Source organism: Necator americanus, chromosome V, assembly GCF_031761385.1.
Source record: "Necator americanus strain Aroian chromosome V, whole genome shotgun sequence".
Lineage (NCBI taxonomy): Eukaryota > Metazoa > Nematoda > Chromadorea > Rhabditida > Ancylostomatidae > Necator > Necator americanus.
In genome coordinates, this window is record NC_087375.1 from 6,123,395 (window position 1) to 6,144,095 (window position 20,701).

Genomic DNA, 20,701 nt, shown 5'->3' on the forward strand with positions numbered 1-20,701 from the left:
ACGCGGCTTCTTTCGAGGCGGCGTAGTGGAGCGTAGAGGTTGCGAGAGTAGTGGAACGCTTGCTGGCACCATCCTTTTCTGCAGTTTGCGATGGTCCTACCTCGGTTCCAACTGATGCCTCCACCGCCGCTTCGTTTCGAGCGCGTACGCAAATGCACCGTGCTTCATGTCGTTTTGACCCGACCGTAGGTACAAGATCTAGCCCTATAGTCGAGAAAAGCACCAAATAGTTGGCACTACGGTTTTCCTCTCAGCAAACAACAACAACAAAACAAAAAAGATCCTTTGCTGATGGAAAATATAAGTGAAAAATCAGATTCATTTGTAGTAATCGGTAGTGGCGGAACAGATGAGCAGTGTATCACAAGGTAGCAGCAGAACTGCTACTGCACGGATCAAATACAAATGTTGAACACGGACTTAGAACTTGTTCCAAAACTTGAATCTAATAAAATTAGATTTAAATCAGTCTCACAGATCTTACTGATGAAAGTATTGAGATGCAAAAACAACTGCCAATTTCCTCTAAAAAAAGAGGTTGAACAACAAGTAAAGCTAAAGTTTTCGCATAAGTCATTCAATAGTTTCTCCTCAAATGCTTCCTAGTCCTTCCGACTCCCTAACTCTGAGTAATACATTTCAAATAAACTTTGGAAGAGATTAAAAAGAGTTCTGAGAGGTTGAGTCTCGTGCAAAGTCATAAATTTACTACCATACGAGTAGGTACAGATGAGTAAAACCGTCACGAACACAACATGGTATGGTAGTATGTTTATGAGCATGAAAAATCCTACTCCAAAAACAATCCGTTTAACTTCGTCACAAGTCAGGTGTTTTTGACCCAACTATATATTTGTAGTGATCTTGCAAAACGTCTTTCCCTTGTAGGTTTGGCCAGATTCTAAATGAGATTAATACTAACTTTTATGCTTACAACAACAACTTAATTACAGGGAACTGTGTGACGCTATTGATGATCCGTTTGCCTTTCCATTTTGTCTGCCTCATAGAAGAAATAGGAAGCGAAGAAGGAAGGAGGAAGAACGGAATCATGTGCTTCTAGAAATCAAGGCAGAGAATGTCCCACTACCTGGGGAACATGTCAGATAGCACAAGAACTCAGCAACAAAGCAATGCTGATAATTCTGAGCATGACAAAAACTTGGGGTTGTTAGGGTGGATATCAATTCTAGCATTCTTAGAAAACACCCTACCTTTTTATAGCGCTACAGTATCTTATCATAACCACTTTAGTGCTTAAAAAATGAAAGAAGAGCGACTACCATAGGAAGGAACAGCTTTATTCGTGCAGATAGTCCTACGTAGCCACAATAGTGTAAAGATAGAAGATAAGATAGTGGAAAAGAAAGAAGGGTTTCGAACCCCCCTCTCTGTCGTTGAACTGCAGCAAAATTTAAATCAAATCCTTCCCAAATTAATTTATTCAGAATTTTGGGGATTTGTGTAATAAAAAATAACAGTTAATGCTTAACCAGCATTGTTTAATCGTGGCAAGTGGCAAGAAACCAAGTAATCGTGGATACCACTGTGACCGAGTGGACCCAACTGACGTCGTCGTTCCCTGCTCTAACCGTCATCTGTTCCGCGCCGCATTTGCGTGATGCGATGCGTCCGCGAATCGCAACCGTCATCGAGCACATATGAGTGGGAATGTGCTTATCGTGTACCAGTTGTCGTGTCGATGAATTTTGTCCCCGTCCCGGCTATTTTCGCTCCATCTCAACAACGTGGTCATGACATTGCCGTCTACATCTTTCCACATGATCATTCCTTATGTTACGAGTTCTTCTTTCATTGCCGAAGTGCGGATTCCGTTACGGAGACGTATCTATGTTGCGGATGCAAAGCGTTACGTACTCGTGACAACAAGATTTATCGTCAGCCGATCCCATCGGTGAAGCTCCGGGATGGATATTTCATTAGCGATCCGGTGAATCCGTTTCGACCACATTTTTGCATGCCACGGAGTACACCACAAGCGACTACGCGACGTCTAATTATCGAAAGATGTAATGAATTGCGTGCGGGACCATGTGAGAAGCCGACGAGAAATGTGGTGGACGAGCTACTGTCAGATATCACCTCACCCAAATTTGGTACGGAGCTCAAAGCTCATTTTTCAAAGATAAAATTTTCCTAATAATAAAATAAAACCCTTACAAAGAAAGAAAAACTCATGAATTCCCGCAACTATATGTGAGAATTTATACAGTCGAATCAAAACTATTTGAAACCTAGTGCAATTACATAAACGGCAGCGCTCAGAGTGACTCTTCTCTTTTTATTCATCTCTGTAATTCAAAGGAAGCAAGGGGCCCACAATCATTAGCTCTACCCCGCCCTTTCGGACATAGCCGCTTACGTAGTTGTACTAATCATCAGTTTGTTTTGACCAAACTTTAACATTTTATGAAATTGAAAGAAATACGCGTAATGTTGGATAAGCAAACATCAGTAAACTGTGAACAGCAAGCTTTGCCTTCGTCGGGATTTCATAGGTATCCTAAGCATATATTTGCGTACAATGATTTACTTATAATGCAAAGCATTACTAGCCTGTAAGTAGTAGTCACTGTCGAATGGGGAATACATCCTTTTCCTTTCTTTAATGTTTTAATGGGAAAAAGTATCACGTCTCATCACTCACGGAATCCACAAAAAAAAACATTCAGATGCGTTTCCCATGACGGAAAGACGTGTCATGGTTGAACAAATTGCATCGCCATACGGGAATGCGAGAGAAAATCTTCGCCGTACATTGCAACGAAACCAGCAAAAAGGCTTGAATCCACAGCCGCATAGGCCTCGATTAACGGTATGTCTAGCTTCTTGCTAATGTGATTTGTTTTGTACATAGTAGTATTTTTCATACATTTGAATTTAGGGGAAGACTAGAAAACCTCGTGAAATAAAACGTGAGGTGGTAGCTGATGATTTTGTGACTCCTAGCAAAGTTGTTACAAGTACGAAATCTATTTCGGACGTTGCGAAACGAAGGTGAGGACGCGATTTTGTTTTACAATCTTGATCACCTCTGTATACACCCCTAAATTCATTTAGAGTCTATATATACTTTACTTTACTTGTCCAGCAAAACAAATAGCTGATGTGCCTGCCGTAGGCGGATCAGAATGACGTGAAATCTTGTGTAGTTGCGTAAGCGATCGAGCGCTCGGCGGTGTGACCAGCTTTGCGATCGAGGTCTTAGTAGTACATTAAGGTTGGGATGAAACTAGCTAGAAAGCGGTGCGGGAAGCGGTCTCACTGAATCCCCTCACGAGGAATCTAATGACGTTCCACGTCTGCAAAGAGCGGAATAAAGAGCGTCAACAGTCCATTGATTGTTTTCTTGCTTGTGGAAGCGGTACATATTCCTGCTTTCGCATCGCAGATGTGCCACATTTAGAAGCATGGGAGAGGCAGTACGACATAGCCGTTTTCTTGCCGCTGCGTTCTTTTTCTGTATAATTAGGGAAAATTGAGCCTGATCATAATTGTGCTCGCGCACTGCACCCTCATATATTCGTGGAGAGATTTTAACACCCTCAATTACGGTGCTTTTGAACGTTTCTTTTTATTGGTTAGAGCTGTTTTGTAGTAGATTTGGAGTATGTCTTTGACTGGAAGCATTCGTCGTGTGATGGAAGTATCTTTCATCGTGTAGAAGCTGGGTTCGATCTGTACCTTATCTATATCTTTTTGCTTCCTTTAAGTGTTAGTTGACATCTTTTGCGCAATTTCTTTTACGGACTTATAATACAAGCAAATTTATTGGAAAAAATGATCCATCTGAGCTTATATTTGGATGTGAGAAGCCAATTTTAATGACAAGAATGTTTCAGATTCACTTGCTCTGAACCAATTCGAACGCTTGTTTTCATGGATATCGCTGCTACGGGGATGTTTCCTGGCTATATCGAAACACAGCGTCGCTTCACACCACAATTATTGAGCGAACCAGAAATGTGCAGCAACGCTCTCAATCGCCTCATCATGGAAAGTAAGCGCTATGACGTCCCAAAGATATCTATTTCGAAGAACTTCTGTTTTACGAGGGTTTTCGAATTCCTTCGATCTTTCCATTTGTTTTGCAGCTGAGGAATCTCAGTACCCTCGTATAACGGAAATGTCGTTCCTCAGTATACCTCGCGACATCTTCACTCGAGGACAAACAACTATACAGAGTTTATGCCAGGAGGTAATGTTTGCGCGAATTAATTCACTATCTGACTGACTGTATTGAAATTTCTCTTCATTTGTGAGGTTTAATGTCATTCTTTGAAGATGATGTTTATTTTCTAGGCCCCTGATAAGTCGTTTGTTCTCCGACTTGCAGCCAATGTTCGAACATGTCAGGTGAACCCTGAACTGGACGAAGAACAATGGGAGGCGTACAGGAATATCCGCGCAAGCGACAGTGCAGGTGGGAACAGTTACATTGTTTTGAAGACTCTTGTTCTAGGTTAAATCTATAATGTTTCAGTCGTTCCACGTCCTCGGCACGACCTTGAGGTGAAGCGCTCGTTTTATGATGAGTGGCCTTCAATAAGAAGTTTCCTGGATGAGTGTCCTAAACCTGTTTGTTTAGGTATTTTTCTGTTTAACATTAATTTTTATGCTTCTCCTATTGATATACGTTTACTTTCTGGTTTTTGTAGGTACTCGTCTCTGCCATTGTTTTGAAATATTTCATTTCAGTGGCCCACAATGGTATATTCTTCGATTATAGAGTTTTATATGGTGAACTAATGCGATACGGATTCATTGACAAAGGGTTGGGAATTCCAAAAGGGGTGAGAAATCAGATATCGAGTCTCTCCTTTACCATTTGCTTTTCGCTTTTGCGATTACAGGTCGTTTTCGTGGACTCAGTTGTAGCGATTCGTGAGATTGAGGACATGTATCTTAGAGAGGTATTCGAAGCAACCAAAGAACTTGCTTCTCAAAGAGGTTAGCTTGTGGATGTAGTATTTTTCTATCTATTTCGTATCTGTCGTATTTTTCAACGTTTTTTTTTCTTGAAATGGTCTCAGTTTACCTTCTTCAGCCTTCCATGATGTTGCTGCATATGAAGACATAACTGCTGAGGACAACCAATCAGTAACTTCATCCTTGGACCAACATCCACGTAAAAGTAAGGCACACGTTATTCTATACTTATACTTTCTTATTGAATCGAAATACTCGCAGATATCAAAGAGACCGCAGTTGCTGCTCAATCACACACTGCAAGAAAGCGTCGGTTACCCAACGATAGGAGTAATTTGAAATAGTTAGTTTTGTCGTTATGAGCGTAGGAGTTCTTGTTTTTAGACAGTGACTGTGGGTGCTGGAAATGATGTTATGCTGATTTTTTTTTGAAATTGAAGAACGGGTGCACTACCGTACATTTATTTGCCTCTCATTGCTTTATTCTGTAGTCTGGTCAAAATAACCCGAATCTCAGCAAAGTTGCATAAGCTGTGTTCTGAAGTTAGCTCTTGGGATTGAGGGAGACTCCTGCTGGCTTCACTTTTCGCTGCACTCCAAATAAAGCTAACGAGGGTCCCATTTCGATTCCAACCGCTACCTCCAATGCACAGTTTCGAGCGCAGTCATTTATGCAACTGCACCGAGCTTCATGTCCCTTTGACCAGACCATAGCCTAAGGGGCACATGAAATAGTTTTGCAATCTACTTTGAAGATGCATATGTTTTGCTAGTACGCAGTCTTCCATGTGGACTAATTTTTTGAGAAAAGTGTGGATTTAAATCCCAGTTATGCAAACATAATGTTGTGCTAGTTCTTTATCAGTTTTACTACGAGTATGTTATACGAAAGTTGTTTTTGTGTCAAGAAGACAGTAGTGCGGTCTAGCCGAAAGGTTGTGATTAGAAATGGTAAAAAGAAATAAAATCTTAGTAACGGTGGCTGTTCAGTGCTCTACCAAAAGTTGATGGGCAACCTTACGATGAACATCCTCTAAGTATATTCAACATACAAGAATGGCCTGCCGCCAAGATGCGTAGGATTCGTCCAGAATTCTTTAAGTAAGTATTGTGTGTTTTATCATAGGCTTACTTTCTTCTTTAATAAATATCTTCTGTAGGCAGAATTTGCGAGGAGATTGGGAATTCAACTTCGTTTCGGCTAAAAATATACTCAGAGATGACTTGGCAGTTTTATATGAGACGGTGAGTGTTCATTATTCGTAATCTTATCGGATATCATAGGAGTAGTTATGCTGGCATATACATAACAGAAGTAATATAGTCTAAACCTGCCTTTCAAGTGTGGATCAGTCTTTTCAGCACCATGCCAAATTCGTAGTTAAATTGAAAAAGTGAAATGAATTAGAGGGGGTAATTCACTAGGTAACTCTCTTATGTTACGGAAACTTGTCTGCAAACACCCAGCACAATGGCCCAATGAGTTATGTGCATGTAACATATAGAACAAGTGAGGACGATTGCACGTGAACTTCGTAAAGGCCCTTAGAAGTGCGGGAGAGTGCGGATATACGAGACTCATTTTTTTTTTCGAAGAAATAAATGAAATCTACAGAAGATGTTGTTTGAGCTATACTTAGGGTCTCGTTTATGCGATTAGTTTCGCATAAAGTATTGAACCAGCTCTTTTAGTTTTCTGTTATACTTGTGAGGAGTGATTGATTTTATAGGTGGTCAAGACACAGTACGGTGCACATTTTACGCAAGATGATGCGGAAGCTTTAGTGCAGGTGCTTAAAATTCTTTTACGATTTTTTTAAACGTTGATGTAAGGTTTTACGCTTTTTTTGCAATTCAATCATACTCAATTTGTATTTAGATTTGTGTTGCATACGGCAAAGGCTTCCAAGATTACGTGGATTATAAAGCTGCATATTTTCCGTTCTAAGTCTTCATTAAACATTCTGTGGTCTTTCCATGTCACATGATCTTCAGTTTTTCACTCATGGTTGGGCAGGATCTTTGTCAAATGAGATTATTCGCTAAACCTGTGCTTTTTGATCCTAGAAATTGTATAGATAGAATAGTTCCCGGCACAGGCTAATATGTACAAAAACAGGTACTTCTTTGGTGAACGAGTACCCTATCAACAGTTCAGGTTTTTTTGTGGTTACAAATGTTTTTATTAAGTTGAAATAAATGATTTCTTATTGCTACTACTTCGTTTCTCTGCAAGAAGGACTAGATTACCTAGCTTGACTACCACAATTTAAACAAAACCGTGTTTCAAAAGATTTTATTTAGTCTGCACTACAGTTTTATTACTTACAATGACCAATCGTGGACGTGGAGGGAAGCAGAAAACTGGCTTGACTCCGACGAAAAAAAGCGGGACTATAATGGCCGCGTTCGAGAGACAGTCTAAGAAAAAGGTTGAGAGATTTCCTTTTTGCTGTGGTATCTACGGAATGCAAGTAGTTGTTGTCTGTTCTTCATCGGGTTGCAACCATTTGCATGTTTCTTTTCGTAGATGATCGAACCTTTCAAGTGCTCTACTCAATGATTGTTCAAAATACTTGGATATATCATAGTATATCGTCCAACAGGGATACCCAGGCAGAATATTGTTCTAGAGTTTGATTAACATTAGGCAAAAATTTGTCAATTGTCGATTTAAAATTTTCAAATATTGTTAGTTCAAATCATACATCAACGATGTAATTACCACCATTATCAGTAACTCACTGCGGAGACAAGATCCACATACAATTCCGTATATGTCGGCGGCGCTACTGGCGGTCTGAGCCAGCAAAAGAGTCTGAGTAGAAAGTTGCGTCGTCAGGTGAAGGATAATCGCGAGAACGAATGGACGTCGAGAATGAAGCAGTTTGAAAAGGCGTGGGAGAAAAAGAACTGGAATAATACCTATGCGCCTACTGAGACAGTAGAGTGGCAAAATGAAGAGATGTTCACTAGTCCTCAGGAATGCCGATGGAGTGGCTGGCGGAAAGGCAACCTTACCCACGAGGAGGGAACATTTCAACGCCTTGCTGGACCTACGAGCGCCCTCAGTCCCAAACTCGGGCATGTCCCACGACCGACATACACCGCGGACAGCGAGGAACCACCCACCGGTTCTGAGTCGGAGGTTCTGGCAAATATGGCGGAGACGATGGAATTGGCGCAGAAATGCTGAAATCTCTTCCTCCTTCTGAGATTCGTGAGGTGACGAAGATCACCCGTTCAATAATTGCTTTGCTGCGTGCAATGTAAATGTCTTAGAGCGGATCATACTGGATCGGATTATCAACTTCGCGATGAACCCCTTGAGATGAATAAGCCTTCTTTCTTCCTGGTCTTTTCAAGATTGACCATAAGTTCTTCGTCAGGAGAGTGATCTGAATGTGGCAGCGGAACTCGAAACCTATGCAGTTAGATTTCCTAAGATTCGAAGCCGCTTTCAAGTCTTCTCATCAAGGTCGTCTTTTTAACGCGCTTTGCGCCGTTGATATTCCAAGAAAGTTCGTTCACCCAGTCGACGACATGAACAGAAGATTAACTGCTGCGATTCGAACCTCAGTTGGAAGTAGTAAACCGTTCGAAGTGGAAAATGGAGAGAGACAAGAGGTTGTCGCGGGACCTTTTCAAGTTCGCCGTCGGTAATATCATGCGAAGGACAGTTGAGCAATGTCCCTTTGATCACCACTTAGATGTTCGTTGGTCGACATCGAGAACGCTGACGACATAGTAATATTCGCTTCAACCAGCGCGAAGTTGCAACATGTCGTCGATCTTGCATCAAAATTTGCTGCAGCCTATGATTTATGACTCCGCGCTGATAAATGCAAGCAGATGTGGGTCTCAACGAGACCTTCAGCAGGAATAAATGTGGATGGACAACCATTTGAACTTGTGGACGAGTTCTGTTATTTGTGTTGCGTGCTGCAATAGTTACAGCTGTACATGTTTAGCATCTCAGACATTTCTGAGTAAATTGGAGGGTAAACATCTAGCCATATCCATATTCATAGCTGGTTCTCTGTAGTAAATTACAGTACAAACAACGGCAGCTAGAACTCCTTTTGCCAACGATCAAGATGTGAGTCTACACATCCGTAACTCGTCTATCCGTGATGGAGGAGCTCGACTCCATTTAAAGAAAGCTGCTTAGACTGGTGGTTGGCTGCTTTTCGCGAATAGTGTGCCATAAAGAATAACTCTTCTGAGGAAAGGATATGGTGTACTGGCGGATAACGCGAGGAAAACATCCAAATCTCGTTCGTCCTCCATATTAGTCGCAGAAATCATCTTCGTCTTCTTGGCCACATTATCAGTAGATCATCGGATCGTCTTGTCTAAGTTGCTTTGAAGATCCCAGACCTCCTTTGGAGAAGACCACCTGAACGTGAAAGGAAGTTCTGGATGAAGGTAGTGAAAAAAGACCTGAAGAAAGTTGGCATCGACATGCAGTTAGGGCTGTAAAGCTTCGCAGAATATGGAACAGCGTGGAACAACAGATGGATAGATTCTGTGCGAGCACTAGCGGAAGATCGACCAGATAGAGCTGGGCTCAGATATGCTCGAGAATCAGTCACGTCGGCGAAGATACGGATAAGCCGCGTTAGGCCATAACATGCGTCCGCCGTTGAAGTCAAGTCAATCATCTACAACACATAGCCGGTCGTCCAGCTAAGGCGCTCCCGAAATTGCCGCGTCACCATAGCCGTGCGGATTCTTGCACTGTCATGCAGCCCGTGCGTCTTCGAGGTGTTTTGTGCGTTTTTCGCGCGCTGCATCGGCGAACTTCTGGAGTTGCTTCATGTAAAGATTGTGTAACTACCCACCGGAGTGGAACAGCTCGCGGTTCCCAAAATGCAAAAGGAAGAAAAAACTATCAAAAATGGGGAAAAAGGCGTGCAAAGACCCAATAGGTTGTATTTTGACTTTGTCACTGTTACAGGAAGAGCGAAATGTTTAATATTTATTTTAAAGCGGAAGCGAAATCTGTATGATTGAATAAACTTCTTCTCTAGAGGCAAAACCCATGTTGTTTTATTTGTTCCTTTTTTTACCCATTGATTTCCTTTTAGATTCTAAGGAGGCACAAGTTTTTAGGAAATTCTGATTTTACGTTTAAGTTATCAAAAATTTTTTCCCAGCATTGTCCAGTATGTAACCAGTCCGTCTTCCTAACTCTATATAGAGCTCACCTGGATGATTGCAAACTCACCAGAAACGACAGCGATTGTGAGGTTGGCATTTGGCTCTTATTTTTACACTACTTTTGGTTGTAATTTTCATCTCGATAATTTTTGGTAATAGTTCAGATTGTTCAAGTGCTAACCGCTGAAGAGAGTCGTGCTCTTCGTACAGGGCCCCCCATCGTGATTGAATCTGATGATGTAAACGAACCAAGTACGGCATCAGCAAAGAATACATCTGAGAACGAGCAAGGTTGTGGTTCTATTTGTGATATGTGATTGTTATGTGGGAAAGACATGGGGGAGATCATAATGTCTCACATTTTATCCTTTTTTCTTGGATCTGAGAAGCTGTAAAATTGGAATTTGGATCACTGACTGCGTATGAAACATTCACGATTTCTGAACAATCAGAGGACATAATCAGTAATTGGCCGTCAAATCTGAAATAAGTGCAGTTGTTGGAATATGGGACCAGCATTCACAGAAAAAAGTGCAAGTGGCAAGAACAAGAGTGGAATGGGGCTTCGGCAACTCAAACGTAATTAGGCGTTAGGTGGACGCCTTTTGAGCAGATTTTTCGGTCACAGACACTAGTGATCCATAGGGGCAAGACGTATAGTCGGATCAAAATGACATGAAGCACGGTGCAGTTGCGTAAGTGGCTGCGCCCAAAGCGGGGCTTTGGAGATGGCGGTTGGGAAAACCATCGCGAACTGCAGCAATAGACGGTGCTAGTAAGGGTTCCCACTTGCTCCTAACTGCTAAGCTCCACTGCGCTGCTTCGAACGCAACAGCGTACGCAACTGCACCGTGCTTCATGTCGTCTTGACCCTACTCTATAAGTTGAAGAGGCGAAATGGTATGATTCTTTTTATGTTTGGTCCTTGATTCTTTATCGCTTCGATCTTTGGTTTAGTGTACGGAGAAAACCCTGGTCCAACACACTTTTTATTCCTTTCAGTTTCTTTTTGGATTTTAGAGAACATCATTGAACGACGGAGAAGCAAAAGAATCATAACCCGATGTGAATCCGTTGAGGAAATTGAAATAATCAAAGTTGAACCAGCTACACAAGCAGCAGTGGATCCAGAGTAAGCAAAATAGTTGTTTTCTCCGAAAGCTTGGGAACATTTCTCTTTGCAGGAATCGTCCTCCTGAAACAAAAAAATCTCAGCATCCAGACTCAAACTTGCAGTTTACTTCTGTTAAGCGAAGAAGGTTTGTTCCATCTCTTTTGACATGGATACTTGGTGAAAACCAGCAGTTGCTAAAGGACCTTGCGCTGCACATCTCCGCTGCTAGAGAATCGTCCGAGCTGTTCAAATGACCCCGAAACTGGTTGTGATGCTTCTCCTTCTGGAGGTAGAGACCTAGTGAAAGCGGATGACATAATTAAGAAAATTGAGGTTGTTCTTTTTTAAATAACGGATTCTGTGCTTCTATATGATTTTCGGTTTAGTCGCTTCTCGATTCCTCCGTCTATGTTTCTCCACAAAAGAGAGCTCTTTTGGAAGAAAATGATGGAGAAACTCCAACAGTGGATTTCAAGAGGACACCGTACATAGTGAAATTCACACTACTTATAATGCGTAGAGTGAGCTTTCGTCTTTTTTCTTTAAATGCGAAAATTCTTCTGTAGTATATAAAGTCCTCGTTTTAAGGTTCTTTTGGCCGTTAAGTCTAACGGTGAACGATACGACGAAACTTTTTGGGGAAGAGACATGGAAATTATGAACAGGTATTTGCGTTTTTAGTCACACATGACTTCTTTTAGTTCTGATTGAACAGTTGCGAAGTGTAGAAGTACATCAAGTTTATGTTCTGTTGTTGTTCCTACACTTATGGAATTTATTTCAGAATCACTTTTTTGCTTTTTCATTTTTGGTGTTTCGCTATTAATGTTTTTCTATTGTAAATTACGTATGATAAGTTGAATTCATTCAGATTCATTGAACTGAGCAAACCAGCTCGTGAGCTTTTTATGAGGCTGCACCTGCGGAAGCCATGGTGGCTGACTGCAGATAAGCTGAAGGAGAGGTATGTACGAAATGCCGTAGTAGAGAGCGATTTACATTTACATTTATCTTTCTTTTTGAGGTATGCAGAACTCTCGAATACGATCGATGACGCATTAAAAGAGTTGGTCGACGTTGGATTCGTTGACAGTGAGTAATTTTTCAAAGCGCACTTCTGCTTTCTTCTACATGATCTGGTTCATCTAGGCGACAAACATCTGTCAAGTCTTGAAGAAGTTCTCAGAATTGCACCTCTTCCTGTGCTGAAAGTTGTTGCCAAAAAATATCAACTGGATGTTACAAAGGTATAACAAAGATCTTTTATAATTCGTTCCTTCATTTTTTTTCATTTTTCAACATAGGGTAAAATCGAGTTGATCGCCACTCTCAAAAGTTTTTCCGCCACTCAGAAGGGCCTTTTTGGACAGATGGGTGCAGTAGCGGTGGCCATGGTGAAAACGTATGCGAATACTTTATTTTAATAATTGGAAACTAGAGCTGATTAGGGGCTTTTCAGTGTGAAAAAGGAGCTAGGTTCTAGTTTCCGTATTAACCAAAACACCAGCATGGTTTTCAAGGTTAGTTAATCCATTACGTTTTCTAATTTTTTTAAAAATTATTTTAAAAAAAGTGTGATGGAGACTCTTGCTGAAACAAAAAAAAAACTCTCTTTATTCTCTTTCAGACCTAGTGATGTTTGATATGCTCTTTCCACCTAAGATATACTGAAAGTTCAGGCTTTATTCACTTTGTATGCACCCACGGAGATGTGTTCGTCACTAGTAATTGACCAACCCAGTCTCAACTTATCGCAGAATTTGTTGTAAGTCTTTAAATTAATGCTAAAAATTTGTTTTTCTCAGTTCGAAAGTTTCAACACCTTAGTTTTACATTTCCAATTACTTCATTTCTCTATGAAATATTGAGAATGAGATAAGGTTATTCAAGAAACTTTGCATTTTTCTAGGTAATAATTATAGAAAAGCACAGTAAGGAGAAAAGGTAAATTTGTCTTCTGCCGAGAGAACATTTGTAGGTTTACCCTCCTCCGTATGGATCAAGGAGCCGTGCGATTTCCAGCACCGAATCCTTGCCCAAACATCATCTCTATATACGACTGCAAGAAAGAATTGTTGGCGTAAGTGATCTTAGCATTTCTGCGACATCAACAAAATTCTTTCTTGGTCTTTTTTTAACCATTGATTCCTCCATAGATTTTTGATACTCGCTTACATATTGGCAGATTTCATTCCGCTTCTGTTTCGTCGTTGGTTTTAGATATGTGGAGGCTAAAGAACTGGAAATTGAACTGGTAGGTTTTCTGAGTAGCAACAAATTCGATGACGCCTATGAATGCGCATTCAAAGCGAGGGAGATTCTCTCTGGCTGCAGCGAGGAAAGGTTAGAGTTGTATGCCCTCCTTTTCGTGTAATCCTGAGGACGAAAGATTCTAAAATTTTGCATGGTTTAAGTCGGTTAAAAGCTGCCAGTTTGTCGATGCCTCTTCGCCGCTTCACATCTTTTGCTGTTCTGTTACGATGCGTTGCACATGGCACAGGTGTGCTTGAGAGGCAGAAAAAATACGCCATAGCAATCAGTTGGCAACGGTTCCTGCTGAAAACAGAAGGTATGTCGCGAGCAATTTTATTCCCTCAGTCATCGCGCGTGGGGTTAGGATGTTTTTAAATATTTATTTTTTATCATAGAATTGAGACCTTTCTGTCCGAATTCGCGCGGTGCATTATGGGATCGTCTTGCACTGAACTTAGATGCGCATATGAAGGAACGAGAAGAAGCATTACGAGAAATCCAGGAAGGAATGCAAGATGAAGTAGTGGCGGACAAAGATAAGCTAATGTTACAGGTTGGAAGTGCAACGTGCCAGTTCATTTACTCTGAGGATGAGTTCCATTTCTTTTTTTTACAGGATCGAGCGATAAGAATATCAAATCGAGATTTTCTCGAGAAAATTGTTCTCATGGAGCCAGTAAAGGTAAATGCACACAGGAATTGTTTCTTTTTCTGAGTTATTGCGAGTAAAGCTTGTATGTAATCGACTGCGATTTAGTAGGACTTGTCTGGAAGATTTGATGCTGAGATCGGCGAAAAAGATGAAGTTTACATAGAAATCCTAGAAAACAAGTCACAGCCTTTAGCAATACTGTTTCATTCATCTTTTCATCGTGGTAGTGATTGCAACGGTGTAACAGGAACGAAGAAAATGATGCACGCTTAAAGAAAAGACTACTTTCTTTGAAATATGCACATTTTACAAACCATGTGTTAACGACACGCTTAAAGGCATCACCCCACAAATCTGAGGTGGTACGGATTTCAGGTGGAGTATTCGTATACGGGACCGTAGATTATGGAGAGAGGGGTGATCTTGTCCATTTCTTCCTAATTGCCGTAAAAAAACGGCCTGGAAGATACGGCTTCGGGCGTTCCGGCGCACTATTTTCTACAAGACGTTCGATCGGAGCGCGCCAGCCTTGTGCATGCGCCGCATCTTTCGGGTCGTTTTCACGGCGATTAGCAAGAAATGGACGGGATCGCCCTTCTCTCCATAATCTACGACCCCGTATACGAATACTCCACCTGAAATCCGTACCACCTCAGATTCGTGGGATGATGCGTTTAAATTTCTGCATTCCTTACTGCACTGGATAATGTGCCTTTTTTTCTTTCCTAGTTTGAGCAGACGTGATAACATAGCAGATATAGTCTAGTTGTCCATCATCGAAGCAGTTCTCATTTGAGTTCCCCTAGAACTCTTTTAAAAACTCTCAAGCAGATATAACTGTGTGGGTTTTGACTTTGCATGCAGGTACTGTTTTTTTTTAATTGAAAACAAAGTAGAGAAGGGTGCTATTTTGTATGCCTTAGAATTTCACTAACGTTTTTATTTGTTGATTACGAAAGAATTTCCATGTATATTCTAGGAAAGAATCTTAGTATTTACTACGGTAGAAAGGTGGTAACCATGGGTCCTCCAACAGCTGGCGTAGTGTAGATGTTGAGCGAGCGAGCATCGTTTTCTGCACCCTAATTGATATTGGGACATGGAAGAACTTAGGGAGAAATCAAGTGTTTTATTTAGAAGGAAATCTATGGAACGATACTTTCAAAAGAACTAGGGGATTCAAGGATAAATCGATTTGTACTAAAAGACGCGGATGGCATTGTTGGAGAGTGCGCTGTCGAAGAAGTGGTACGAAAACATTACATCGAAAACGAAGACTTCAACAAAGGTCAGTAGAATTCAGTTTATCTGCTAGTCACGAGACAAAATAATTGCTTCTAATTATTACAATTGACTAACTAATTAATTACTGGTTATAAGTATCTCTGTTCAAATCCGCAAATCAAGCCTTTCATCCCTCCGGCATCGATAAATAGGTGTCAGGATTGTCTGGGAAGATAAAAACACTGACTTGATCATCGCGTGGTGTCTGCAAGTTATTTTTAAGCCAACAGGCGTTTCCAAGTGGATTGATACGCCAGACACTTTGTCCTTTATCCTTTTAATTAACTCACTATGTTTACTACAACTAAATAATTTACTAATTAATTATTGGTCACAACTATCTCACAAGGAGTTTAAATAACTAATATTGTGAGGATAAGAACAATAACATGAACAAAAGATGTGGTTTTGCTAAGTTTTTCTTGGAACCATTCTTGCGTCCAATTAAAATTTATGGTGCAATTTCGCGTAAGAGTTAAAGAGGCGAAAAGTGGGGTTGAGCAAGTGTTGCGCTGCCCACACCCCGAATGTAAACTCGTCGGAAACGAAGACTTGACCGTAGATGCGATAGTCGAGGCCGGTCCTCTGCCCCCTTCACTTTTGGACGGTTGGGGAAGGAATCTCTTTACTTTTAAACGGTTGGCGAAATTACCCCATTCACTTTTGGACGGTTGGCTAAAAGAGCCCCTTCACTTGAGCTGCACCCCATGAACTAAACCCCCTTCACTGGAGAAGGGTCCATCTCCTCCCTATCGCACCTATGGAGTTGACATTCTGCTGGCAGCACGGCAATTAGTGTATATTTGACTTTGGGTGTACAAACATCGTGAGGACTAGCATCAGAAATGAAGGCAATAAGCCGAAAAGTCAGGCAGTAGACTATTCTGCCGTTCTTGTTAGGAGTTTTTATCTCCGTAACTAAATAATAATAATAGGATAATTTATAACTCTTGAACTCTTTCATTTGCTATATTCGGTATGAAAAAGACTTTTAAGTTTGTCATTATTCATTGGCTTTAAAGCTCAAGGGATGGAAAACAAAGTGCACAGTGTTATTCAGTTCTTGTAGCCCCTACGCATTCGACTTTAGTTGAGAGTTTGAAGGTTATAGATGCATGTCCAGCCTCAGAATGACTCGCGATGGCGAACCAATGCATGAATTCATTCAGTCGAGTTTCTATCCTCGTCAGACAGGTCTGGTACCGATTTATCGGCCCAAGAGGGATGAAAGATCTAGTAGGCCCTAGAGCTGCTTCTAACTATTTACCCCTTACTAACTGCGCTGCTCTCAAAATCCAGAAATTATGGAGCATGAAAATTATAGATTAAACTGAAGTTGAAATTAAATTAGAAATTGAAAATTATGGAAATTGAGTTACATGAAAGCGGTATTGGTCCCACAATGATGTGAGTTCATAATTATGGGGCCCAATAAATACAAAAGAAATTATAGGTGTACATGCGGAGGGATCCATTTGGCATACGGTTCTTGGATTGCTTTTCTACGATATTATTTTCGACCATTCTGTAAAGGATGTCTGGCTGAGTGAACTGCAGGTGAGTAAAAAATGTCGCTACTCTCCACTGCTATTAGTTCTTTTTACATTGTTCTTTCTGGCTGACAGTATCATATTAACGGTTTGTCTTCACCCACGTTTAACCTTTTCAGCGCTCATGACGCTATATACGTCATGGAGTGCACTTTTTGTACAGCCGCGTGCCACTTAGCATATTAGGAGAATTTTCTGTGCTGTAACAGATTTTTGAACGTAGAAACAAAACTTCCCACCTGTCATCTCGCATTCATTGCCTACTGGTTACGTGAGAGATTTTTTTCTCGTCTATTACGAGAGCTAACTGACAGTTTTCATTTGATTTTGCACCACGATGTTTTCCTAGGTGACATTAATACACGTGTTTACATCGATACATCTGAATCGGAGACAGTAAGATATTACAGATGAAAGGAAAGAGGAGAATCTTGTATTTTCTTTTATCGAATACGGAAAAGCAATTTGTGATTTTGGATTTTAGAACAAGTATCAGATGGTCAATCATGGTTTAAGTTTTAAGTCCTTCGCGTATAAGTCCAATTCCTTCTCCAGTTCATCCTTTGGGCACAAATCTTTCTCAAGAATTGGCAGTGCGGCTGTGACAAACCTAAAAAATAACTATTTGCTGGTTGTAGTGAACTTTGGAGAGTGATGGGTAGCGTGTATCAGAAGGACTTCGAACACCTGATGATTGGTAACAGCGTGATACCAAATAATTTCTGAAAAACGTTTCAATATTGGTTGCTTCCATATTTCCATCCTTACTGTATACTGTACTGAAGGATCCGGATTTCTTCTTAACATTCAGGCAAATCCTATCGATCTGAACTCACGAGCTCTATACGAAAACCGACGAGAAATTTTCGATGAGCGTTTCACATGGTTAGAGACGGCTGCGGAAAGCGAGATAGAAGACGTAATTCGAACAACGTGGGACGCACAACATCTTCTGGAAAATTCCGAGATTAACTGGGAGCTGTTCGAAAATGTTGATGATTTCTTGGTATGACATAATTTCAATTCAAAGACATTTCAAGACACCATCCATTCATTCTTAACAGTGTTTAGTTTGGTTGTATACTGTAGTATTGCTACGATTATTAAAAATCCTCCCTCTTAAAGGCATCACCCCACGAATCTGAGGTGGTGCAGATTTCAGGTGGAGTATTCGTATACGGGATGGGAGACTACGGAGAGGGGGGTGATTCCGTTCATTTCTTCCTAATTGCCGTAAAAAACGGGTCGGAAGATACGGCTTCATTCGTTTTGGCGCACTATTTTGTACAAGAGGTTCGATTGGAGCGCGCCAGTCTTGTGCGACGCCGCATCTTCCGGGCCGTTTTTTACGGCAATTAGGAAGAAATGGACGGAATCACCTCCCTCTCCGTAGTCTCCCATCCCGTATACGAATACTCCACCTGAAATCTGCACCACCTCAGATTCGTGGGGTGATGCCTTTAAAGACATCACCCCACGAATCTGTGGTGGTATGGGTTTCAGGCGGGTAATGCCTGTACGGGGTCGTAGGGTGTGGGTAAGAGGGTGATGTGGTTCATCTCTCCCTGTATCAGTGTAAAATGGAGACCGAAACGCTGTTTCTTTCTTTCTTCTGTTTCAATCGCAACTCTTGCGCCCCGCCCCGCCTGCGATTCGTCCGTATGGGTTTTCGACAAGTCGCAGGCGGGGCAGGGCGCAATGATTGCGCATTGCAATAGAAGCCGTCATAAGAAACAGCGTTCCGCTCTTCCGTTTACACTGATACAGGTAGGGATGAACGAAATCATCCCCTTTCCCACAATCTACGACCCCATTAGGCATTACCCGCCTGAAACCCATACCACCCCAGATTCGTTGGGTGATGCCTTTAAGGTAGATTGCGGCGGCAACAGCAATTTAACCATCCTTACTTTTATAGAGTATCGGTGGACCTTAGAAATGAAAAGAATATCACTACAGGATGTTTTTTTTCTGTTTTTTTTTTTCGCGAAATGAGCTAGAGTGTAACAGTTTTTGACTACTGTAGCTCTACTCCAACAATCAAATCATGTTTGCATGTAGTCTTTGTCCCAAGACGGAGGGTTATCGTCAATGGACGCAGATGAACAAGACTTCGAAAACAAGTTATTCCACCAGCACTAAAATTGATTTGATTTCTTCTGACTGTAAGAATAAAGATGTGTGTAAATAAAAAAAAATACTGTGAGCACTTCCTTTAGGTCCCCCTAGACTTTCTTTTTTATATATTCTTCGTAATGTTTTGAAATGGAGACTACTAGAAACTGGTACACATTTAGGAAGCGGAATTAGTGAGGAAAATTATTTTGTATTCATTTCAACTTTCATTCTTACAAATACAAAAAAGCACTTCTTGTGGTTTCGAACAGAATTATTCCTGATCGCTGTCTTCTATGCCTTTTTTCGCAGAACTTTCTGCCAGGTTCTTTTTATGACATTGATTTCTTTGGTTTTTGAATGAATTATATTGGGCAGTTCTTAAGAGCCCAAAGTCCGCTTCCTCCCAACTTTTGATTTCCAGGAATTTTTCTTTTGCTGTCCACGAAAAGGATTGCTTGCTATTCTTCGGCGAGTTATTACCGACTACCGTAATTGTCGCAGTGGTTTTCCGGATCTGACTATGTGGAACACGAAAACGAGGAATGTTGCAGTAAGTGTTTGTTATGACAGCTTTGAGGTACTTAGATTCTCATAATTTCTAGTTTTATTTTGTAGGTAGTAGAAGTGAAAGGTCCCGGCGATCGTCTTTCGACAAAGCAGCGTCTTTGGCTCGATTATTTTATGCGACATGATATCAGAGCTGAAGTTTGTCATGTGATCGGTGAGTGGGCGAAAGTGGAATGCTGATATGAGTGATGTCTGAGATTTTGAGCAGATAAGAATAGTCTTTGTCGAGTATTTTTAGCCAAAGGCAGCCGTGAATTGAGATAAGGAGGAAAGAAGACGATAGCTTTCTGCGGCAGGAAATGAAGATAACAACTGTGCGTCACTATCGAGCTGCGTGTTTGAAGATATCCGGAATGGGAATGTGGATAAGTAAATACTGAGAAAACGAAATTATTTGAAAAAAACTCGCTACTAAGCACTTAGATAATTACCAGTCACTGCAAACTAATCACTGCTTACTTAATTGATTACTTAATTCTCTAGTACTGTTATTAGCAGCTTCGTCAAATTTCGATGGATTGGTCGTTATTGTAATGTTTTCAATGTCTTTGGATGAAAATACGAGGTTTCATATGTTTTCTTAAGTATTGATCGACGTAGTAGCGGCAGAAGAGAATGTTGCTTTGTGCTCTCCTCCATCATGTCTGACTTACTGTCACTCACAGCTCAGAATTATGAGTCAATAAAGAGTAAAGTTGAGGTTAAGCATAGGGTTGACTTAAGAGTTTCCCACCTGCCTTAAGGTTTAGAGAGCACTGAATCCCATGAGCGGTTCAGAAGAGAAAAGGAAGTACATTAAATTTGCCGAGAGAGTAATTCTCCACTAGGAAACATTCAGTGAGAGGTATCTTTACATTTTGTGGCCACCAATAAAACGCAAAATTCACCCTGAGCTTTTAAACTTCAAGTGTCTTTAATTCTAAGCGCACTTCTACAAACATAGAGGCAAATAATTACGTTTGTTCAAACTCATTTGCCGTGATTCAAATAACATAAACGAGCTACTGCGGACGCATTGCGGTTCTCATCGGTGGCAAACGTATTTGGATC

The 20,701-nt window shown here is 41.0% G+C and overlaps 2 protein-coding genes across 2 annotated transcripts; both read left to right on the forward strand.

The window, feature by feature from the left end:
• Window positions 1-1,621: 1,621 nt before the first annotated feature.
• RB195_013055 (uncharacterized protein) lies at window positions 1,622-6,898 on the forward strand (the record flags this gene model as incomplete). The annotated part of the gene is made up of 15 exons (XM_064202703.1): window positions 1,622-2,117; window positions 2,694-2,836; window positions 2,906-3,018; window positions 3,864-4,021; window positions 4,116-4,219; window positions 4,324-4,444; window positions 4,505-4,609; window positions 4,720-4,814; window positions 4,875-4,971; window positions 5,069-5,155; window positions 5,212-5,293; window positions 5,941-6,051; window positions 6,111-6,195; window positions 6,681-6,740; window positions 6,830-6,898. 15 exons carry the CDS (start codon window positions 1,622-1,624, stop codon window positions 6,896-6,898), a joined length of 1,926 nt encoding a protein of 641 aa, XP_064058584.1.
• Window positions 6,899-7,280: 382 nt separating this feature from the next.
• Window positions 7,281-19,915, forward strand: RB195_013056 (uncharacterized protein; the record flags this gene model as incomplete). The annotated part of the gene is made up of 25 exons (XM_064202704.1): window positions 7,281-7,382; window positions 10,110-10,202; window positions 10,278-10,404; window positions 11,134-11,245; window positions 11,298-11,372; window positions 11,428-11,560; window positions 11,614-11,748; window positions 11,816-11,892; window positions 12,099-12,191; window positions 12,252-12,319; window positions 12,377-12,474; window positions 12,532-12,629; window positions 12,687-12,747; window positions 12,907-12,992; window positions 13,206-13,307; window positions 13,448-13,570; window positions 13,642-13,796; window positions 13,876-14,033; window positions 14,097-14,162; window positions 15,270-15,420; window positions 16,870-16,973; window positions 17,778-17,972; window positions 19,506-19,634; window positions 19,700-19,805; window positions 19,890-19,915. 25 exons carry the CDS (start codon window positions 7,281-7,283, stop codon window positions 19,913-19,915), a joined length of 2,673 nt encoding a protein of 890 aa, XP_064058585.1.
• Between the last annotated feature and the right edge of the window lie 786 nt (window positions 19,916-20,701).